Below are 24,661 nucleotides of genomic sequence, written 5' to 3'. Positions count from 1 at the left end.
TTTCAGCAATAAAAAGTTAACATTTTGTCCAGAATGAATTTGATAACTTCATAATTTTTCATGTACAGTTAATACATTTAAAAACTATTTAAAAAAAATGTAATTTTAAAGGGATACTTGTCTCATTGAGACATTTTCAGCAATAAAAAGTTAACATTTTGTCCAGAATGAATTTGATAACTTCATAATTTTCCCATGTACAGTTAATACATTTAAAAACTATTTAAAAAAAATGTAATTTTAAAGGGATACTTGTCTCATTGAGACATTTTCAGCAATAAAAAGTTAACATTTTGTCCAGAATGAATTTGATAACTTCATCATTTTCCCATGTACAGTTAATACATTTAAAAACTATTTAAAAAAATGTAATTTTAAAGGGATACTTGTCTCATTGAGACATTTTCAGCAATAAAAAGTTAACATTTTGTCCAGAATTAATTTGATAACTTCATCATTTTTCATGTACAGTTAATACATTTAAAAACTATTTAAAAAAAATGTAATTTTAAAGGGATACTTGTCTCATTGAGACATTTTCAGCAATAAAAAGTTAACATTTTGTCCAGAATGAATTTGATAATTTCATAATTTTCCCATGTACAGTTAATACATTTAAAAACGATTTTAAAAAATGTAATTTTAAAGGGATACTTGTCTCATTGAGACATTTTCAGCAATAAAAAGTTAACATTTTGTCCAGAATGAATTTGATAATTTCATAATTTTCCCATGTACAGTTAATACATTTAAAAACGATTTTAAAAAATGTAATTTTAAAGGGATACTTGTCTCATTGAGACATTTTCAGCAATAAAAAGTTAACATTTTGTCCAGAATGAATTTGATAACTTCATAATTTTCCCATGTACAGTTAATACATTTAAAAACTATTTAAAAAAAAATGTAATTTTAAAGGGATACTTGTCTCATTGAGACATTTTCAGCAATAAAAAGTTAACATTTTGTCCAGAATGAATTTGATAACTTCATCATTTTTCATGTACAGTTAATACATTTAAAAACTATTTTAAAAAATGTTATTTTAAAGGGATACTTGTCTCATTGAGACATTTTCAGCAATAAAAAGTTAACATTTTGTCCAGAATGAATTTGATAATTTCATAATTTTCCCATGTACAGTTAATACATTTAAAAACGATTTTAAAAAATGTAATTTTAAAGGGATACTTGTCTCATTGAGACATTTTCAGCAATAAAAAGTTAACATTTTGTCCAGAATGAATTTGATAACTTCATAATTTTTCATGTACAGTTAATACATTTAAAAACTATTTTAAAAAAAATGTAATTTTAAAGGGATACTTGTCTCATTGAGACATTTTCAGCAATAAAAAGTTAACATTTTGTCCAGAATGAATTTGATAACTTCATAATTTTTCATGTACAGTTAATACATTTAAAAACTATTTTAAAAAAATATTATTTTAAAGGGATACTTGTCTCATTGAGACATTTTCAGCAATAAAAAGTTAACATTTTGTCCAGAATGAATTTGATAACTTCATAATTTTCCCATGTACAGTTAATACATTTTAAAACTATTTGTTCCGTTTGCTGTCGACTGAAGATGACATCACTTGTGCTGAGGAAGTAGGTAACGGCCAATCATGGCTCAGTTTGCTGACCAAACCCAGAAAACAGGTGCGCCATGATTGGTCGTTACCGACTTCCTCAGCACAGGTGAGGTCATTTTCAGTCCACAGCAAGTTTTTAAAAGGCATTAATTGTACATGAAAAGTATTGAAGTTATCAAATACATTCTGGACAAAATTTACTGCTGAAAATGGTATCCCTTTAAAATTACATTACAATGAATGGCAATTTTCTATCATATTTTTTCCTATTTCTTCATGCATATTATGTATAAAACACATTATAATGTATTTTTAAAAAAAAATTGAAACTAATAAGGCACTAAGCAAAAATAAATAAATCAGAGGTTAATTTACCTGAAGAGCCTATTGTCTCCCTTTTAGTTTTAAAAACAACAATACACATGCATTTTTTTTTTAAGGCCTTCACTGGAAACATCCTCTTTGTACCGTAACACAACTTTTCCAAATATTCCCGCTCACACGCATGCGATGGTTTGGCCTCGCACCAACACATGCAACTATTTAAGTCTTAATCATTGCCATTTGCAGCGAAGTGCGCTGATACAGTACCGCTCAATGGGGAAGCCTTTCCTAGAAATCCTGAAGCGAGTTTTCTTCTCAGAAGGCCTGTGAACCTTTCGTCTATCCGGATGCAGTTAAACGAATACGCTTTCTAGTTTACATGGAAAAAAAAAAAAAAAATCCCCAAAATATTTGTGTTATTACGCAAATGATTCCTGAGTTAGTGTAAAGTAAATAATTATACTGAAGTAGTTTACAGGCATGAATGGAGGTCAAGCTGACCTCATAAATGTGCTCAGCGGTGCACGATGTTCAACATGCACGTATGTGAGATGGCCTATTCCGAGGAATTCTCCTTCCCCGGAGGCATTTTTCTTCTGGCGTGCTTTTCCAAAGGCTTGAGAAGGTCTTGTTATTGAATCTGCTCCCAGCTGGCTTCACGATACGAGCTGTCATTTTTTTTTTTTTTTCCATGTTCAGAATACAAATTCTAGGAACATGAGGATTATCCGTCTGGAAGATCTAACAGGGAAGCGGGACAATGATTTATGCAGTAGACTGGGCGCTTATCGAGTATCTTCCAGGGGAAACGGTGCGTATTGTTGGATGTTTGGTAGGTGGTGGGGGTGCGGTGACAAACGTGACATGTTTGTGGGCAATGTTTTCAACTTTTCATGAATGTGTGTGCGTGTGTGCAGTGGGAACAACCAACTGTCTTGTGTGGTACAGGAATTTGATGACCTCCCCAAAGCAAAAGTAATACAAGGTAAAGAGCTTTGTATTTGTTTAGAATTATATAATTGTTTTTCTCACAACTGTAGACATTTTAATAAAATAAAATAAAAATTTAAATTTCTTTCTGCCATTTGATTCCGTACGGCTTGAATGGTACGGTTCATGTCAGAATCAAAATGGAGTGTTTCATTCATTTCATTCTCTCGCTACTAAACCCAGCAAGGTTACAATCAACACAAAAACACAATTTTTTTTTACAGTGGTGCCTTGAAATACAAGTTTAATTTGTTCATTAATCTTGCTGGTATCCTTCCTCCCCATTGAAATGAATAGAAATGCCATTTGGCCTCCAAAGAAACAACACAAATGTTTGCAATGTTTTTAATAAGTAAAATAGAGCTCTAAAATATTGTATTTTACAAAAATGTGAAGGAATGACAATTAAATTGAATGTAAAGAATTGTACAGTTTTTGGCGTTTTTGCTTCAAGTCAATGGACATTGTGCTGATCCTCCTGTGGGCAGTATAATACGGACATTGTGACATACGCAAACAGTATTACATTATAGGGGGTGCTTGATTATGAAGAAAATATTCATCACGATTCATTTGGTAATAATTGAAATCATTTGTTTCTTGGTCCAAAAACAAGAAAATTATTAAACAAATACATTTCTTTGAAACACTAAAATAATGCAAGTTCCCTTTGGACCTTTTGGACAAGATTTATTAAATTTGTCATTTTACTTTAAAAAAAAAATATTTTTTTTTTCAACAACTCAAAATTAGTATTTCGATTTTGTATTTGCGGAATGTAATAATTGAAATTGTAATTGAATTTCGATTAATTGCACAGCCCTATTACATTACTGTGGATACGAATGGATAGGTATTAGTCCATATATATAAACAGTATATTTATTTATCACTGACAATTTGTCTAAAGCTAGACAATATTGATGGATGTCATACTCGGGTTGTTGTTTTTGCTTTAAGATGTCTGCTCGTGATGATCATCATGCAGATCACACTTATTTCAAGGAAATTCATGCTGCATGTTGACAGACAATAAAAGAGCCTAAGATTTACACAAGCAGACGGTCCTTGTGCGCACATGACTCATTAGGTCTCTTCGATAGTCTGCTTCCCAAACCAATTTCCGCAGAGCATTTTTTTTTTTTGAAAGACGGTTGATGGATGGATGGATACATTTGATTTGCAATTTTTTTTTTTCAGTCTCGAGATGTGTGGAAAAAACCCTTTTTGGCATGGCCTACTTTTTTTTTTATCTGTTTTTTAATCATTTTTCTGATGCTTCTTGGAATTCTTGTCCAATCCAGTAATTCTTATGATCTTGAGTGATAGCTGTGTGGTTGTAGTTAAGGTGGGAGTCATAGTTGATACCAGATGCTGGCTTCCCATCGGTGTTACTTTACAGGAGAATGTCGAAAATTATGAATGGAAGTCTTTGCAGTTATATAAAATCCATCTTTTAATGGTTTATGGTCACGCATTTGCACTGTGGGCTCAGGTCACAGCCTTGCACAATTGATTCGTATGCCATTCATTTACTGTACAGTGTAGTCTCAACATTGCTTTAATACCAAGACCAAACCTCAGTGTTGTTTTTAAAAGATTTCTAAATTTAATGCTAAAAGTTAAAATGATTAATTTATCCATGCATGTATTCGTAACAGAGTGAAAACATTAAAAACTTTTTTTTTTTTGGAATTTTATTTTCGTTCAGTTTCTTACAAACATCACTGGTACAAAATGTGTGTTTAAAACTCCGCCGCACATTTATTATGCCTGTCTACCATACTGTAAACAAATCAGCTATTCCGATACAGTTCAACAGAATGGAGAGAAAAAAAGAAACAGATTGGCTTCACATTATCACTTGTCCTAGTTTGCACGTACAGTTGTGTTCAGAATGATAACAGTTGGTTTTAGTGAATAAAGCTCCTAATCCTTAAAAATAACAGTTTTAATTTGCATACATTTAAATACGCTCTATTTGAAAAACAAAAACAAAAATCTAATGTTTCATTCTATTAAAGAAAGTGAAGAAAATTGAATATAGACATTCCAATATTCACCTGCATTCCACAGTTTCGCCGCAGAAATGGCAAATGTGTCACAATCTTTGGGATTTAATGATCGTAATTTGTTCAATAATTGATTTCTAAAATAAGGAGGATTGTCATGACATCCACCTCACACGTCTGCATAACACCAAAATCTGTCTGGCTGCATGTGCATTAATTCATCAAATCCAATTTAAAAAAAAAATTGCATTACACCACAAGTTAGACCTACCGTACTTTTTGCGAGTCTAAAATGTATTCTAAACTCTTAAAAAGGGAATTGTTGAACCAACTTAAAATGACAAATTGAACGGGCTCTTTGCACAAATCCACTACTTAATTTCCTGTCTTTCATGATTGGACAAACAAATCCATCCAGGTGTGCCTAACCATTGTCGTCATGGTTGCTGAGATCAGGCACACCTGGATTAATCAATTTGTCCCACTCATGAAAGACATGAAATGAAGGAGTGGTATGGAGTTCAGGAAGTAGCGGATTTGTGCAGAACCCATTGTTGACCAATTTTAAAAAAAAAAATGCTACAATTGGTAACACATAAGTGAATTAATCCAAAGTGAATATATTAAGTTTAATTATGAGTTCATTCAATTTAATATATTCACTTTGGATTATTTGGGGATTAATTTAATTAAAGTGAATATAATTAAGTTTAATGAACTCATAATTAATTACATTTAATATATTCACTTTGGATTAACTTAATTCAATCGTGTGTTGCCAATTGATTTTTTTTTTTTAAGTTGGTCAACAATTCAATTTGTAATCTTAAATTGCTGCAACAAATTATTTTTTTTTTTAGAGTGTGCTTTTTGTCACCAAAGATGCTAGACTTGCCAGTTTTAACTACAGGTATGTAATATTCCTTTTACATTTGTAACAAGAGAAAAAAAAATGAATGCGCATTGTGCGACGTTCCCAGTGTATGAAAAGAAAAACAACTATAAGGATGTTTTTGTCATATATACTTAAACACACCCTTATTATTCTGAACCTTACATAGAGAGAGACCAGCCTATACATCACAAACGCCTCCTTTGCTCACAAGGAATTGGACACTGAGCTCTTTGTTGTGGGCCTGACGAGGTGTCCGTGTTATTTTACAAGGTGCCGCAAGTGGAGAAACACCTCAGCGAGACATTTGGGCCGCCTCTAGCCGTCCTGCACGGCCTCACCCGGGCCCTTAATGAGACGCTTGTGTCCCCTCTTGCCCGCGGGGCCGCGCGGCTTGGCAAAGGCCTGCCTGAAGGCCTGCTGCTTGGGATGGAACTCTTCGTACAGAAACTCCTCTGTCAACTCATCTCCATCCTCAATTTCCAACTGAAAAGAGGGAGAAAGAAATATATAATGCATTTGCCACGCTGCGGTTTGCATAGTTGTTGTTTTTTTTTTTTTACGAGTTATTAAATCCTCCACCAAAAATAAAAAGCATGTAATGTTTCTTAGAGCCTCAAATTCTTAGAAACGAAAAAAACAGTGCATGACCTCAGTGTCCTCAAAGGCATTTTTTTTCCCTACAGCTGCTCGATTGAATTTTCTATCTTGTCTACTACTCCTTTTCACCTTTTTAGCAACCTGCAGCTGGTAATCTCTCTCCACCTCCTCCAGGAGTCGACTCTTGCAGCTGGAGTAGAGCATTCGCTCCTTGACGCTGCAGCTGTATCCCGGCATGGAGTAGATGAACACTACAAACACAACCAAAGACGCTTCATTGATGAGAAGGCTCAAACCAGAAATTCAGGTACCTACTGTGCCCTTTCTGAAAGATTTTCTAATTGCAAAAAAAGTGAATTTTTAAAGACAAAGATATTTAAAAACAAAGTAAAGAAATAAAAAGTCAACTGATTTTAGGAAAGCATTCACACTTGGGACTGACTTCCCTTCTGTTGACAGCTAATTCCATTTGTGTGCAGCACAACAGCTAAATGCTGCTTCACCATGTTTGCTTTGAATTCTGGGCTTCGCCAATTGACCCAAGAGCCTGTGGGTCTGTATTTTATCATGTACAGTATACTTATTCATTTCAATTCATTTCAAATTTGGGAAATAACTAGAAATTAACTCGATGAGTTCACCATTTGATACACTTCTGTCACTGCTCAGTCAGTATATTTAATATAATCACGTAGCTCAATAATAATTAAAATTTATAATGTAAAAATAACAAGGCCGTTATTTTTTATTTTAATTTTTTTTAAAGATGTGCCAATTTGACCGGCAACATAAATGGAAGGTTATTAACTCATTCACTGCCATTGACGGCTATAAACGTCAAAAATTATTTTGAACTATTTCTATTAGTTTAACACTTTCCCCCCACTTTTGTTAACGAGAGTATGAAAACCGAGAAGAAGAAAAATTATTGTACATTTAGAACAGATATAAAATTTGTGATTAATCGTGAGTTAACTAGTGAAGTCATGCGATTAATAACAATTTAAAAAAAAATTCAGGTGATTAAACTTTTTAATCAAATTAATTGCATGACTTCACTAGTTAACTCACGATTAATCACAAATTTTATATCTGTTTTAAATGTACAATAAAAAAGTCTAGGTTTTCATACTCTTGTTAACAAAAGTAGAAAAAAATGTTAAACTAATAGAAATAGTTGATTTTTTGACATTTATAACCGTCAACGGCAGTAAATTAGTTAAATCTAAAATGTAATTCTTCCACATTGCCGTCAAAAATGTATTTTCTCTCACAGTTGAGCTACTGATAATTTTGTCTATCTTGCGTCTTGAGTTTGCAAGTTCCCAACTTGCCTGGCTTTTTTCTCAGGGTACTCCGATTTGATCGCACATTTCAAAAACACGCATGTTCGGGTCATTAAAGACTCAAAAATTGTCCATAATTCTCAATGTGACTGTGAATAATTGTTTGCCTGTTTGTGCCTTGTGATTGACTTGTGACAGGTCCACTTTTTTTTTTTTTTTTTGTGCTAATGTACACTGGCGCATGATGCCACAAGTCAGCATGATGCGGCTCGATCCCTGGACACAGGCCGCTCTTTGTAACACTGTACGTTGATTGGGATCTTCTGATTCTCCTAAGGGTGTCCCACAATGAATTCGGAGAAGCCATGTGTGGTTTAAATCATTCTGTCTTTTTTTTTTTTTTTTTTTTTTTTACAGCCCTTAGGATAAGCTGGAGTCTATTTCAACTGACTTTAGCACCCCGGATTGGTCGCAGGTCAAATCGCAGGGACCATGCAGTATGGAGAAATGACCCGTCACATTCACATATAGATCATTTTGACTTGAGGAAGCAAACGGAATCAGCGAAAACCCACGGAAGCAAAGCTGAGTCTGAGCTGTGTTGGCAGACATGCTAAACTACTCGATGGCCGTTCTACTTGTGATTTATACAGAAAACCATTTCTACGAAATCACATTACCGCTAGTTTGTCGGATCCGTCTGGCCTATTTTGGACGGCCGGTCTCGCCTGACTTGTGCTACTAAATATAAGCCTGTTGTCGAGGGGTCACACGTGTAGACATTCCGTCCAAATGCAAAACAAGCATGGAACTCAATTATGGCGTACCGATGGATTCGAGGTAGTCGCCTTCATGGGAGTGTTTGTAGAGGAAGAAATGATATCTTGGCGTGTCTTTGGGAACCCGGCAAGGCAAGTCCTGCGTTTCAGTGTGGTGGGAATGAACCAGCTCAACGGTCTCCCGCTCCACATCCAAACTCTGAGAGGGGGAAAGCTGGTCACTTATTGGTTGAATTATTTTTTGGCGTTATGAGTGATTGGGGCGGGGTGTGCTGACCAGCTGTATGTAATTGATCTGCTTCTGGGCAAGTTGCTTGAGGGCTTCTCTGGCCGGCTCCTGCAGAGGGAATGCCAGGCCTTGAAGGGTTTGCTGCTTACTGTCCACGCTGTTTTCTGCCGTCACCTGCAGGGGGCAGCAAGCACACATTATTTTTTTTTAATAATGGATAAAGACCAAATACCAAAGAACAGACTGGGGTCAAATTCAAGGAAGGCTTCAGGCTACAATTAGAAAGAGGGGAAGGCGTATAATATTTTCTTCTTCCTGAGGGGTCGTAACAATTAAAATAAAATAAAAAATTATCCCACTTTTTTATTTCAATAATTTATTTAATTCATTTGTAAAAGAAAAAAAGGCTATATAAAGCAATATTATTTGATGTTGAATGAACATGAGCAGAAAGAAGACTAAATGATGGGCAAGACTTTTTGTGGCTGTTTTACATTAGGAGCAAAAATTATAAATAAGAAGAATAGAAAATTGACTTTTTTTTTGGTGACATTTTCATGCAATTTTAAGTAAAAAATCTAAGATGGGATACATGGAACTTTCATTAAAATGATCTGTCATTGATTTTGGGGGGAATTTTGATGTGTCAAAAGTACTAGTGGTATCAGTGCTTGGTATTGGTATTAGTGACTACTCAAGAGTTCAGCACTGGCGTAGATAAACAAACAAAGATAATATTTTTGTAAATGAAAAAAAGTTGCATAATTCCCAGAAATGTTTAGGCTGTATACTGTCTATGATTGATTTCCTATATCGTCAGTTTACATGTAAAAGTAAAAATCCAGAAAAAAACTCAATTTCTAATGTAAGACCTATTCTTTAGGTCAGAATGAATAAATCCGCACTTACAGTGAAATGCAGTACGGTTGGTCCCAATGATCAGGCCTGATAAACACATACCTGTTTGACTCTGCCCTGTGAAAGCAATCATAGTCGCGGGTTAGCTGTCAGAATGATTCACTCAAGCACCATTCATACAGTGCCTTGCTAAAGTATTCACCCCCTTTGATCTATCCCACATTTTGTTCAGGCCAAAAAGGATGACACATAAAAATTATGATTAATTGACCCCGAGTTGAATTTTGAGATTTCTACGAATCTTTTAAATATATTGTGGGTAAAAAGGTTTCTTTTCAAGAAAAAAAAAAGTTTATATTTTCAAGATAAGTCTTATATTTTGGGGGGGATAAAAGTCTTAGATTTTCTAGAGTAGTGCATTTGTGAGAAGAAAAGGTTTTTGAGAAAAGTCAGATAACTTTGGAAGGAATTGTTTTGAATATTTTAAAATAAAGAAACATGAAAATCATTTTTTAAAAATTAAACTACAATTTTTTTTCTGTCTCGAAATTAGATAAACTCATTCACTGCCATTGACGGCTATAGACGTCAAAAATTAATTTGAACAATTTCTATTAGTTTTAAATGTTTTCCACTTTTGTTAACAAAAACCTAGAATTCTTTTTATTGTACATTTAGAACAGATATAAAATTTGTGATTAATAATGAGTTAACTAGTGAAGTCATGTGATTAGTTACGATTAAAAAATTTAATCGCCTGATGTCCCTAATTTTTAATAATCTTTTTTTTCTTTAAAAAAAAAAATCATGTCAGGCGATTAAAATTTTTGATGGTAATTAACTGCATGACTTCACTAGTTAACTCACGATTAATCACAAATTTTATTTCTGTTGTAAATGTACAATTAAAAAAATTCTAGGTTTTCACACTCTTGTTAACAAAAGTTGAAAAAAATGTTAAACTAATAGAAATAGTTCAAATGATTTTTTGACATCTATTGCCGTCAATGGCAGTGAATGAGTTAAAAAAAAAAAAGTATACATAATAGGGCCTAATACTAGTGTGTAATTTACTGTATGCACATGATGTGATATTTGGGTTTTTCATTTTTAAGAATGCTAGAATTTCCAAAACCCTGTTTTGACTTTCTCACCATTAGGCATCATGTATTGTACTTTAAGGGGAAAAGTAATTCAGTCCATATTGTAATACAAATATGTGGGCAAAAGTAAAGCGGGTGAATACTTTTGCAACGAGGTGATTTTAACGTCTTACCTCAGTGAGCTTGATCCTCTGCAGTTCCTGCTCCGCTAGCGTGAGCGGGGCAGGACCGGCGCACGATGACACATGACGCTGGTAGCCCGACAGGGAGACGTCTTCCTGCGGGGGGGGGGAGGATAGGAAAGACATACAGTTGAGAGAGAGCCCCTTTGAAACACACTGCCAACCAAATGACCTCTGACCTCCAGTGTGCCAAACATCTCATACTTCACATGGCCACCGCCAAACTCTTTCTTGACGGTGGCACGGGTGGCAGCATACACCATCTTGTCTTTGACCTGGAACCAGCAGACAAACAGGAACTCTGAATTAAATATATTTTTAAACAAACAGCTCAATTGATTCAAACATATTTGGAAACAATAATAAAAGAATAAGATTAGCACCGCAAAGATTACCATATTAAGATTGCTTACTTTAGTACCTTAAGGTTATCACTGTAATCTATAAAGTTGAGTTCAGTTAACCCGGTTGCCACGGTGACGAAAAGCACCACAACCGCAGAAGTGACTGATTTTTCCCATTGTTTTGAGTCATGCAGTGTCAACTTACTGGAAAGAAACGAATCGGCCTATTAAGAGTGTGTAACTTAACATCATCATCTTATCAGTACTTTATATTGACAGCTAGATAAGAGGATGTCTTTGCAATAATATCGTCAACATCTAAGATAGCTTGTGATGCCAGCTGTCAGGTGCTTTTTGTTGTGCTGACACTCATGATTGGGATCAGTTGATGAATTGCATGCTGGTTGGTTATACGCACAATCACACCGAACACACCAGCCATTGTTCAACCCAAATCGTTTTACTTGGGAATGAGATTATCTGAAAATCTCCTTACTTACATTCATACATACAATGGTACCATTTGGCTGTCGAATGAGTGAATGGAAAGTGAAATGGACGTTGACAAAAGTATCATGACACAAAACAAAACTAAAATAGAGCCAAACCGCTCAACATTTAAAGTCACCCGGCCGAAGATAGACGCGTAACAGAGGATGCTACATTAGCTTGATTAGCTAGCTAGTACAAAGAAAATAGTCCGCATGCTTTGTGACTAGGCAAAGGCAAGTTAGCTTGATTAGCTAGGTAGCAGATCAATCAATCAATCGATAGATAACAGACATGCTACCCTAAAAGGCAAAGCAACATCAACTCAGCTAGCTAGCAGATGAAAATTGGCAGACTTGCTGCATTAAAAATCAAAGTAACATTAGCTCAGTTAGCTTATTAGCAGATGGATTGATCTATACAAAATGCTATGCTAGCTTCAAAGTCAAAGTAGCTCAAATACCTAGCTATCAGTTAGTGTACGACATGCTATTCTTAAAGGCAAAGCGACAACATTTTAGCTTTCCATGTAGTGTGCGTTACTTTTTGTAAACAACCCTAGTCAATTCTATCTGACTACTCCTTATAATACGAATGTGTTGATCAGGAAAAGAATAAAGGTGGACTGTGTCCCAATGTCCACTCTTATTCCCTAACCCCTACTTGACTTGACTATATGGTCCCGCACTATATAGTAGCCTAATATATAGTTCTCCCATTTTGTTTGGCAATTCAGAAAGCAGACCTGCTCCTCGTCGCATGTTACACTGCTTTGCATCGCTTGCACTTGTTTTCTTGCACACAATGCATTGTGGTCTATATTACCCTGTTGAGTGACCATCAATATTTACTACTTTTCCAAGTGCATTGTGGGTAATAGTGAGTGCACTCCCTGGGACATTCAGACACCCCTACAAAATGGCGTTTCCCCTATAATTCACTATATCATATATATATATATATATATATATATATATATATATATATATATATATATATATATATATATATATATATATATATATATATATATATATATATATATATATATATATAGCAGTAACTATATATAGCAGTAACTATATAATAGTGTGGACATTTGGACACGGCCGTGCTGTCCGTTGTGACATACGGAAGACTGATCAGGTGACCAGGATAGGAAGAGCCACTCAAAGCCCAGTGCATTGTGGGAGTCCAGGCGGTAGAGCACATAGCAGGGCTCCTGTCGGTCCAACAGAGGTAGGAGAAAGTGGTCGTAGTCCTGGTCCCAGCTCTGTTCTGGTTCCCTGTAGGCCCCCAGCACCAGCTGTTCTGAAAGTCACACCAGGCGGACATCACATTCCTTACCGTGCGTTACAACACATGCCAATGGGATGACGTCATGTTTACTCCCTTTAGTACACCTATCTATCTATCTATCTATCTATCTATCTATCTATCTATCTATCTATCTATCTATCTATCTATCTATCTATCTATCTATCTAACTAGCAAGCAAGCTATCACGGTAGCAGTTTAGCTATTAAGCTAACTAGCTGTCAAGCTAGTGGTCTATCTATCTATCTATCTATCTATCTATCTATCTATCTATCTATCTATCTATCTATCCATAAATTGACTTATCTATTCTAACTAATCCAGCTAATAGTAATTGTTTTGCTTTTTGTCAATCATTTTGTTTTTCGGCAAGTGAAACATTTTTTGTCTAAAATACATCTGCTCAATTGCTAACTGGTAATTGAGCTAATGTAATTTTTCTCTTCATCAGCCCAACTTCTAGCTAGCTGTGCGGCTTTTCTGACTTCTGTCCTGCAAACAGTTGCTATTCTGAGGGGCAGCACATTCCTATTCTGCATATTTTCCACCAGCTATCCTTCTTTAACCTTTCCTTTGTTGTGTGAGTATATATGAAGAATGACCACAACATTGACCATGAGAATTTGCTGTTATTATTTTCTCAATTCTTATTTGTTATCGGTCTATATGAATTATTTGTGTACTCAGATTGCTATATTTCTATTTATTTGCAAATTACCATTTGGCATTGTAGTAATTTTCTTTATTTTTCTTAATTTTCGATTAAGAACGGTTTTCACTCAAAATTATTTGATTGACAATGAGTTTTGCTTCAATCTATAGATGTGCAAGGAATTGTAATGATCTACTCCAGTCTGACTCGCTAATGCTAATTAGCACGCTACTCGTGGCACTTTTATCACTCAAAGGAACGGCTCCACGCTGGAAAAAAAAAAACTTTTATTGGAATAACTTGACCCAGACTTTTTTTCTTTTACTCTCTAATGTGGCTACAACTTAACAGTGTATTAACAGTTGCCAAACCGGGTACAACATGAACAGCGCTCCAAATAAAGGCACACACAGACAAAGGCAAGACAGTATAAAATAATTTAAATAAAATCGATTTTGGGACATTTAAAATCAATTCTGAATCGTACTACATGAGAATCGATTTTTTGGGGCACACCCCTAGTAACTATTATTATAACTATTATAATGGAGCCATCTTATCTTTTTTTGCACTCAGGTACTGCTATATGTTAGCATAGCAGCTGCTAAAATGTTAACATTGTACGGTACCTATTTCAGTAGGCTTTTAGCACCACAGCACGTGGCTTGAATTTTTTGAATTTTTTTTTTTTTTTTTAGCATGCGTAATGTATCATGCTAGCTTTTAGCATCATAAGAATCCCAAATTTGTTGAGTCACAGGCGGCCATATCTCTGCTTTAAATTGCACATATAATGAGTCCGTGATGGAAAATACTGAAATGACTGCTTGTCACCGGGCAGAAATTGTTTCACGAGTCACGACCCATCCAAATACAAGATAAAGCACTCGAGTGACACAACGCTGTTGAAGGGAGTCCGTACACAAAAACACGAGTCATGAGTGGTGTGACACAAGAGTCAGAAGAGTCTTATGCACACCGCATGAGTACATACCTAGAAAACACTGGCCTTGTTGACCCCTTTTCCCACTTAACACTTCAGCAGCTGCTTTCAACTCTTTTTTTTTCCCTTCCTTCCTTTCCTTCCTGCCTCTAAATCTTTTTATGTTGTGGAGGTATTTTTCTGAGAAGTGTTAGATGAGACCGCCTTCTGTGCAGGCAGAAAATATCTGATGATGATGGGGCCGGGGATTCCATGAAAATCAAATTGTGTGTGTGTGTGTGTGGGGGGGGGGGGGGGGTTGTTACTACTAGAAACATTCTAACACTCTTGTAATCAAGGCCATTCAATTTGTTGCTTTGTTTTACAATTATATGAATATTATCTGCATCCATATTTAAACCAGCTAAAAAGATCTTAGACGCCAACACCAGATGTTTTTAATGTCATAATTCAAGCTAATGATGTATTATTTAAAAGCTGATTCATTCATTTGAAGGGTATAATAAAAGGCAAGTACAAGATTAAAGTTGATGAATGGGCCGTTACACCATTTTTCATGGAAAGTTCTCAGCCCTTAAATCCAGTCAATGTGGTTTACTACACACCAAAATGGCAGAGTTCCTGTTCAGTTTCAGGCATGAGTGCTTGAGACTTGTTTGTGTGTCCTGTTATGATAGACGTAAACACCCAATTTTGTGTTGATTGGTCAAATAGGGGTCAGGGGCTTACTGACTTTTGGGGGTCATGTTAAAGACCCCTTAAAACCCTGGAGAACCCACGGGGTCAAATTTGGCCCCTATAAATTCTGCTGCTCAAATAACTAAGACTTTTTTTTTTTTTTTTTTTTACAAATTTAACTTCAAAAGTCCAGAGTGCCACTTCTGACCCCTGCATGGGGCCATCTAGTGGATGACTATTGCACTTACATGAGCCAGAGTGGTGGTGACAAGATGGCTGGCTTAACATGCTGTTTTGTTGAGCTGGAAATCAATCCAAACAAAACCATCTTCTCAGCAAACCATCAGATGGTAAAATTGTGTTTTTTTTTTTGTTAATCTATTTCATATCATGTTGCAGAATGCCTAGGAGTATGTTTTATATATATATTTTGATAAATTAGCAACTCTGAGCTAGTTTAAAAAAAAAAGGGTTAAAATTGAAAAAACATATATTTTGGTGTTCAGTGAACTTATAGCAGTCATTTAATGTATAATTCATAATTTTCCAAAGAAGAAAAGGGTTCTTGGGTTCTCCAGGGTTAAAATACATGCTTTTGCGCAAAAAAAAAAAAGAGGTGATTTTTCGAGTATCATAAGGTCCCAAAAGGCAATTTATTTATAGGGCTAATCATAACAAACAACAATTCCATGAATACAGTCAATGACTAGCCTCTTGTAGTCGCATCCTAATTTTCTTATGACAAACCCTCAAAATGATCACTCATAGCTGTCGAATCTGCCCAAAATGGCTACCTCAAACCAAAATGGCTAACTTCCTGTTCCATTTTGCGAAACTCAACCAACGCCCAACGTTATCAATTCACTCCAGCGGTGTGTTGTCGTAGGGGTCACTCACCGTCTTGTATGCGCACCTTGATGAGGCGCACCGCTCCCCCTCTCGCCCGGGCCAGAAACTCCCTCAGCTCTGGCGTCACCACTAAGGCCAGAAACATGGCGGCTCAAGCAGCAGTAAGCAAGGAGCAGGACCGTCCGTCCTCCTAGCAGGCTCCAATAAATCGTCACTCCGGAGTCACCAGAAAGCTAAAAACAATTGGAAGTCTGCAATTGACTTTGCCAAATTGAGAATGTCTAAAAGTACAGTTGTGTAGAGCTGTAAGGGGGATCGGGGACCTTATGGGTGCGCGAGATCGCTCAAGTAACTGGGGCAGTATCATGTGCACACAGATAAGAAACATGATCACCCAACCCTGACGACCAAATTTAGCTCCCACCGGCAGTCCAGTCTTGGTGTTGACCTATGGGGAAAAAAACAAAACAAGCACCCACAAGTGGACAAGTAAATATAAAAACTGTTGTTTTTTTGTTTTGTTTTTTAAATCACCTTTATGTGCCACCATTATATATATATTAATGCATACATGTATGTGTGTTGTATGTGCATATACAGTACATAATTTTTTTGTAATTTGTTTCATTATTAAATTACTATTCTAGAATTTTAAATATGTAAATGATTAAATTAGATCTCAACTACGAGACTTTATTATTTTATTTACAGTAATGCCCCCTCCACGTCGGGATCCAGATTCACAGTCTGCTCTTTCGCTTTTTTTTTTTGGTAAAGTTGATAACTTTAGATTTTGGTGTAACGCTCGTTTAAAGCGGGTGTAATGTCACTTTTGACCACTAGATGCCGGCATATATATTTAGTTAGAGACGGTGCACATTTAAAAAGAAGAACAACGAAGCAGAAAATACATTATTAGCCTAGTTTTTGTTATTATTCAATAATGTAATCCTGCTTTAGGCTACAGAAAGTGACAGCTGTCCACTCATTTTATAAAGTACATCTTTGGGCATGACTATTGATGTATTTTGTGAGATGGTAAGTGTTACTTTGCTCGATATTTATCCATTGCTCTCTGTGTTTTTTTGAATGTGTATTCTTTTCAAATGTGTTTGAAGATGTTCACAAAATAAGTTGTCGTAAATGCTATAAAACGTGTCTAGAGCAGTGGAGACCACCGTCTCAATTTATAGTGGCCGCACAGCTTTAAAATAGTAACAACATTTCTTTTCATAGTGCCCTGATGAAAATAATAATTTAGTAACAGTAATGAATAGCAATTGTTTGCTCCACTTTCCGCTCCATGTCAACTCAAGGTCAGCTAAGTATAAGAATAGAATACAGGATTCGTTTTTTACTTCATCGCTTAGCTATATTTCTTTATAAATTGCCACGCATATTCTTACAATATAGGAATATTCGTACCTGCACTGACGGATTGTTTTTGACATCTAAATAAATTCTCGGTGAAGAATGTCAAAGTAGCCCTTAATTCTTTTTTTTTTGTATGTGGTCTTGGAAGAAAGAGTATGGACACCCCTGGTCTAGACTTATTTAAATAGGTTATTTCTATATTGTGGATTTCACTATTACGATGGTTGTCTGAAACATAACCCTAGCAATGGAGCTGTGATTACTCATTTGGGGGCTTGTATGCTATACTATTTTTTAAATTAATATTATTCAGCTACCATGACTGGATTTTTATTTTTAATTAACACCAATTTATATAATTTTTTACATAGTTTATGTCATCAATTATACATTTTAATTCAATTATTTTTAAAACTTATTAAGACTACAAACTAAACAAGTTATTTTTAAAATAAATTACATAGAAATTAATTTCAAGATACCAGGCTTTTTATACAGTACATTAAAACAGAATTGCTGTGTTTTGTTGTATTACATAATGTTTTTATTTAATGTTTTTATGGCCTCAATCTCCACTGATTTAAGAATATTTTTGTTTAGCATCACGACTTGTTTTACATAATATAAAACAATTGGGAGGATGGCCGTAAGGAAAAGCATCCTTGATATTGCTTGTCAAAGAGTATAATTGCTTCAGTCATTTTTAACTTACGTTAATAAATATTGCTAGTTTGTTTTTTCTTTTCTTTTCTAGATTATCATCAATGTCATGATAATTCTCAATAGGTTGAAGGTTTGTTTTTAGTTATTTTCAGAAAACATAAAAAATGACTTAAGCAATTTGCAATTAGGCTAATTATATTTGTGTTACACGTAAGGATGGCGAATTGAAACAGGATGGATAGAAGGTATATTTTTAGAAAATGATGAACCTTCAGGAAGTGATTTAGACTTTGCTTGACAATCATACTCGTAGAGAATATCCATTAAAAAAAAAGTAGACAAACGCCCGAAAGTTTCCAAGGAAAGTTTTTAATGTAAAATACAAAATATATATAAAAAAACAAATGGACACATACTCTACTTCTGCACACAACATAATTTACAATTTATTGGGTCACAAACAGAGGATGAGATGTCGCCCCCTGCTGCCTGCCATGTCACACTTCAGTCGTCGATGGTGGGAAGCCAGAACGCCTGAAAAGACAGGCATAAATCATTTAAAGACACTTTGGTGTGCGTGTGTATTTTACGACTGGTCAACAAGCATCCTAAATTTTGCCCCAAAGTTGAATATCACGCTACATTACTTTGTCTCCAGTCTGCTGAGAACAAAAAAAAACTAGTGTTGCTTCTGTATTGCGTGGCTATCGTTCCACGAAACGAACGGGTGCGATTATAAGCAGGGGGGGTCATGTGACTGCACGGCTCACCATGTTGGAGCAGGCGCTGGCGAACGTCATGAATTTGGGGTTGAACTGGAGGCACGTGATGGGCCCCGTGTGTTTGCCGTCCAGCACTGCCACCTTCATGCCGCTCTCGGCGTTCCATACGTGGATCTTGCCGTCCTCCGAGCCTGTGACACAAACCATTGCAAATTCCAGTGCAGCCAGAATCCAGACCTGAATTTAACAAATGTCCCTTTTGCTCATTTGCAACGATGAGTGTGCAAATGATGAAAATATGCGTTGACAAAATATAACTTTAAGCGGTACATTTGTTACAATATATTTTTATCTTTAGGATTTAAACTGCCTTTTCATCCACTATTTCGCATTAGTTGTCTTGCAGTGGAACGACAGTATCAGTTTGTGGCAGTAATTTGCCATTAAACTGGTTTACCAACTGCCCAATAGAGAAGACAAGGAAGGACAATAATAGGTACAGTTGTGTTTTGTGCTTGTGTTTTCCACGTTTGCAGGTGGAAAGCAAATGGTATTGTTGTGCGTTTTTTCTTCTTCAATTGAATGCTGGTAAAACAGTTTGTCTTCTAAACAAAACGTTAAAAAAAACAAATATAATGCCCAATATTTGTTTTTAAGAGGATTGAAATTGATTAACTGCATTTCCACATTGTATCTCAAAGTTTACCATATACTGGCATTCTTTTTAAATATATTGAGGACTAAGTGGTTTAGAAAATAAATGGATGGATGGATGAATTAACTCATTGTTCTTTTTTTTTTTTAAATGTATTTCCATTTTGTTTATTGAATTAAACCTTTTTTAAATACATTTTTAACAATTTTTTTAACTTTCAAGTTGGAAATCTTCTAAAATATTGCAATAAATTATATCTACAGATTTTTTTTTTTTAAATATATAATTTAAAAACTTTACAATGAATGGTATCTACAGGATTTAAAACTGTATCTCAAAATGTTACCATACATTATAGCTACAGGATTTCAACTTGTATTTCATTTGTTTGTTTTTTTAATAGTTTAAAAATGTTACAACACATCTGTCATATTGGTACTTTTGTTTCAAAATACAAATTCAAAATAAAATGTGGAAGATTTAAACTTGTTTTTAATGTTACAAAAATGTTATCAGAAGGACTTAAGATTGTTTTGTTTTTTTTCTATCTCCATGATTGAAACTTGCTTCTTCAAAGAAATCATTTAAAAAATGAATGCTCTTATCCATTACGCTCTTGTGTCAATGTTGCAGGGATTGTGCAACTTACCGATGACGACGAACTGAGAGTCGGGTGTGAATGATGCCTCCAGTGTGACACCTTTGTTGTTGTTGTATCCCTGCAGGCACACAAACACAATAACACTTAGTGATCACTCTGCTCCATTTCATCTTCACTGACTCAGAAGAACGCAACTTGACGCGTTCATTTCCATGTAAGTACTTTTCTATTTTTGTCATTTAGGTGACACAACTTTTTGTCGCTCCTCGATTCCGGTTTTCGTGCGTGTGTGTGTGCTAGTGAAAGAGCAGTAAGCACCAGGTATAAACAAGTGGGAAAATGTGTCAAATATTTTGCCGTAGTTTTGATGGACAACATCACAGAGTTGTTATGGAAATAAGGACGGTATGAAAGGATGGCAGCAAGAACATGAGGGAGGTAAGAAGGATGAAGGAAGGAACGGACTCGCCGCCACATTCAGTCTCTCCACAAAGTCAACACACACACAAGGACAGACTCGGACTTGAAATTCTAACATTGTCCTTGAAACCCTCATTTGAAACTTTAACTCTCATTTAAAAAAACACCAATTTGAAACGACAACTCCGTTGTGTGAAGCCAGCTTCGGGGACACCTGGAAATGTTTGCTGTGTGTGGTAATGTTTAGCTGGCTAATGATCATGATCATTATATTGAACTGTTAAGCAGTGAGTCAGTAAAGACCAAAGTGCCGCTTTGACATCCGAACAGTGTTTTAGTTGTCTTAACACCCTTACCTTATCCTTTGTTTGACACTATAACAACCTTTGCGGAAGAAAAAAATTCCCCTCAGAATTGAGTGATTCCATCATTTTCCAAACAAGTAACTGTTACTGACTACCGCATTTGTATTGATTTCTTGTGGTGTTTCTTAAAGGCAGAGTGAAAAGACTTTAGTTTTGTGTCATGTCTGTGATCTGCCCTGAATGAACATCCTGTGGGACTGGCGATTCCATGATATTAATATTTTGGTTAATAAAGCAGCACTCAGTATGTTACAGACGCACTTCACAGAAAAGTACAACCACAATCGTAAACAAATGGAAATCGTTCAACGAATAGCTCTCTGACGACTTCCTTTCATGGAATGTGTGCTATGTAACTTGAGCGCTGAATACACCGCGAGTGGACGTGTGCATCTCACCCCAAAAGAATGCAGCACGGCCCCTTTGAAGGCGTCGAGGATGCGGAGGGCGCCGCCGTTGGTGGAGAGGAGGATGAGCTTGCCGTCGTTGCTGAACTTGAGTCCCGTCCACTCGCACGTCCTGTCGTACTGCAGCTTGAAGGTTGCGAAGGGACCCTGCGAGCCGAGGGGAAGGATGAGCCGGAAGCCGCCTGCCGCCGCCGTGCGTCACGTCGTCGTGCGCTCACCTTGTCGAACGACCGCAGATCGTAAAGCTTCACCATTTCCGAATTGATGCCCGCTGCGAAGATGAGACCCTCGGGATCGAACGAGCACACCGGCTTCCCCTGGAGGTGCATGAGACCCTGCGCGTGACAACAGGTGGGTGAGATGCTGCTTGAAAGAAGTGACTTTCTGCTGCTCCGTCAAACGTCTTTAAATATCTGTGCTTTTACGGTCTTTATGGGTGCACGCTTATTTCTCCCCACTTAGGCTAATTGTAGCTGCTAACTAGGCTAATTGTAGCTGCTAACTCTGGCCCAACAGTACGGCAGCGTGAGCAGCGGCTGATCTGCCTGCATGAGACAGGACCAGCATGAAAAGTATAACACAAGGTCACAAAAATGTTACTGGGTACTAGAGCTGCCAGCCATTGAATATTTTTTAGAATCAATTATTCTGATTATCTAATTGATTCATCTGCAAATTGGACAAAAATTGGTTTTAACTTATTAAACAACAAAACGTGCATGTGAGGACTGTGACGTGCAGGTATTATCTACTTGGGGTCGCTATCCTCACGTCGCTCTAAAATATCTATGACTTTGCATGTGTGTGGCTTTAAAACGTCAGCGAATGAGTGCAGAAATAGATATTACTGGCATGTCAGTTGCAGCCCTAACAGCTCGTGTATGAATTTGCTTATTACGTGTTTCTTTTGTTACCGTTTGTTTAATAAAGCAATTGATTATAAAACATTCTGACTAGTGAAGGTAGGTTACATTTAAATGAGCTAACATTGACAACTTGTGTTAGCGATTGTAGACGTGCCATTGTGGGACGTTAGTCCTGCTTTGCAGTAGCTGCGTTGCATTTAATCCTTTTTTTAAGTGTTAAATAAACATCAACTTTGGATATTCTCTGTGTTTTATGATCACCTTCCTGCTGGCCGCCTTATTTCCACACTGCAGCGGAATAATTGGCTCTGCTAAGCATCGATGCAAAGATTTTACTTTTTGTAATCGAATCCTTTCAGTCCTAAACAAACGGTTTTAAAATTGCATTTTAAAAAAAAAAAAATCAAAAGAAGCATAATATGTCTGGATTACCTGGCAATTAGGCGAGCGAAGATCCCACAGTCTTATGGTTTTATCCAGGGATCCAGAAATGAAGGTGTCATCCACAGGAGACATGGAAAGGGAGGTCACTCTGAATACAAAAGTCAAGTGGATTAATTCAATGTGACTGAAAGGGGGGGGGGGCAAAAAAAAAGACAAGTACCCACCTTTTACTGTGGCCAGGAAAATAGCGGATGTATTTATTGTCGTGAAGGGACAAGTATCTGATTGTATCTTCAAGGGTGGCACAATGGAAAAACATTGGTCAGACAACGTGCATGACACATTTTAGGAACAAAATCAAACCCTCGCGGTGGAGATGAGTGCGCTCAGACATGGGCAAGGCAGTCATTTGTACAGTTAGCTCCAGTGTGGGGCACAATCTTAGACCCAAAAACTGTACAAACAACTACCTCAGACCAGAGCGAGCAGTCGTGTGGCCAGCATCCTGGAGAGGCACACACACAAACACACACACATACTACCATGCATGGTGAAGTATGACAAAATATACCACCTCAAATTGGGGCGCTTACTCATTAAGTGCTGAAACTAAAACCGATAGCTTCTACCGTTTGAAATCAGTGGCCATTTTGAGACTTAACAAACCACGCAGAAATTACCACTAGAGACAAACTGAAACACAAACTGAGAAAACATTTACTATGACAGTGTAAACATGCATATAAAAAATACCCTATATCGGTCTTTATGCTACCTTATAATGGCTTTCATCATTTACTATTTTCATTTATTGTTTCTAACTGGAAATTAAGACTGATACTCGTATTTCAGTGGACGCAGGGCCCATTACAGTTTTTTGATATAATGGAAAGGTAGTAGCAACATTTCAAGATAACAACAAAAAGATACATACTAAACACATTTGGCTTCCAATAATAATAATATTGTTTAAAAACTTACGTTAACATACCATCGATTTTGTTGCAACTGTAGACCACTGTGTTGGCTGCATGTGTGTACCTGATCAAATCCACGCCATACTTTTTACTGTTGAGAGTCCTCTTGGGTCTGGGAAGACATTTTTGAAATAATATAATTAGAATGCACGGAACATTTACCTGTAATCTTCTTCTAATAGAGAGCTTGTCGTCAATAAGGTGAGGGGAGAACTGGAGTCTGTTGACTTGGGGTGAAAGGGGCGGGGTAATAAACACCCTGGACTGGTCGCCAGCTAGCTGCAGGGCACGTTAGACAACCATTCACACCTATGGATATCCATCATCGATCACTTATGTTCAGGGTCACAGATGAGATCAAGACAGTCCTCCAAACATTGACTCATGAGTAATTTAGAGCCCTTAATCTCAATTGACTGGCGTGAGTCAGAGGGATTCAAACCCAGCGCCGCAGAATTGCTAACCACTTACACCATGCTGCAAGGACGATAGTTTTTTGTTTTTTTTTAATCATGCGCTTTCATACAGTAACCACAAAAACGAGTGCGTCGATTCTTGTTTATTTAAATTCAAAACTTCGCCATTGCAACACAATTATACAGGCCGTGGAATGCTCACTAGAGTTAGCATGTCAGCTAACAAAACAGCTGAATGTGTGTGTTTGACAATCCCGACTCACTTCCCCTCTTGGCAGTCGTACAATACGAGCGAATCGTCGTCGCTGCTCGATATGATGGACTCTCCGTTGGAGCTGAAGTCGAAGCAGTTAATCTTGTCCTTGTTCTCCCGGAAAACCTTCGCTACCCTGAAGCTCCGCAGCACATTGTCCGTCAGCTTCATGGCGGCCTCTCTCTGTCTCTGTGTCCCGAGGGGGCTTCCACAACTCTCTTTGCACACCTTCAAACTTGTTCTTAATATACCGCGCTTCTAAAATATACTAAGGTCCGCGTAAGGGCGATAACCGTCGTTTTCGACAGAAATTAAAGAGCAATATTATTTCTTTCGGCGCAACCATTACTCGATACAACGCCCGCGTAACGTCGGTGTCGCGCATGCGCGACTGGCGCCGAGCGACAGCCGGAAACCATGTGACGGTTAGTGT

The 24,661-nt window shown here is 36.7% G+C and overlaps 2 protein-coding genes and 2 long non-coding RNA genes across 5 annotated transcripts in view; 2 read left to right on the top strand and 2 right to left on the bottom strand.

Annotated features, from left to right (window-relative positions):
* The window catches only part of LOC144056012 (uncharacterized), a 9,572-nt gene extending 2,871 nt beyond the window's left edge, over window positions 1-6,701 (top strand). The window contains exons 2-4 of the long non-coding RNA XR_013294974.1: window positions 2,622-2,733; window positions 2,840-2,907; window positions 6,591-6,701. This is a non-coding gene — a long non-coding RNA (uncharacterized LOC144056012). The remainder of the gene's footprint in view (window positions 1-2,621; window positions 2,734-2,839; window positions 2,908-6,590) is intronic.
* twf2 (twinfilin actin binding protein 2) lies at window positions 4,599-16,270 on the bottom strand. Of its 2 annotated transcripts, XM_077572343.1 has the most exons (9): window positions 16,174-16,270; window positions 12,819-12,997; window positions 11,033-11,128; window positions 10,845-10,949; window positions 9,671-9,685; window positions 8,759-8,884; window positions 8,530-8,680; window positions 6,546-6,667; window positions 4,599-6,302 (listed from the first exon to the last, which is right to left on the bottom strand). In XM_077572343.1, exons 1-9 carry the CDS (start codon window positions 16,268-16,270, stop codon window positions 6,135-6,137), a joined length of 1,059 nt encoding a protein of 352 aa, XP_077428469.1. In that variant the 3' UTR covers window positions 4,599-6,134. The 2 variants fall into 2 exon arrangements, with proteins under 2 accessions (XP_077428469.1, XP_077428470.1); XM_077572344.1 differs by lacking the exons at window positions 12,819-12,997; window positions 16,174-16,270 and adding an exon at window positions 12,432-12,552.
* Window positions 14,924-22,436, top strand: LOC144056013 (uncharacterized). The gene is made up of 2 exons (XR_013294975.1): window positions 14,924-17,163; window positions 20,265-22,436. It is a non-coding gene; the product is annotated as an uncharacterized LOC144056013 (long non-coding RNA).
* On the bottom strand, window positions 18,516-24,661 carry wdr82 (WD repeat domain 82). Its single transcript, XM_077572345.1, has 9 exons — window positions 24,239-24,661; window positions 23,574-23,671; window positions 22,807-22,873; window positions 22,631-22,730; window positions 21,551-21,667; window positions 21,324-21,479; window positions 20,189-20,258; window positions 18,933-19,075; window positions 18,516-18,696 (listed from the first exon to the last, which is right to left on the bottom strand). The coding sequence occupies exons 1-9, from the start codon at window positions 24,397-24,399 to the stop codon at window positions 18,667-18,669; spliced, it is 942 nt and encodes a 313-aa protein (XP_077428471.1). The 5' UTR covers window positions 24,400-24,661; the 3' UTR covers window positions 18,516-18,666.

The sequence above is a fragment of the Vanacampus margaritifer genome, chromosome 8 (genome assembly GCF_051991255.1).
Source record: "Vanacampus margaritifer isolate UIUO_Vmar chromosome 8, RoL_Vmar_1.0, whole genome shotgun sequence".
Taxonomy (NCBI): domain Eukaryota; kingdom Metazoa; phylum Chordata; class Actinopteri; order Syngnathiformes; family Syngnathidae; genus Vanacampus; species Vanacampus margaritifer.
The sequence above is the reverse complement of the archived record's forward strand: the minus strand, read 5'-3'. Positions and strand labels throughout refer to the sequence as shown.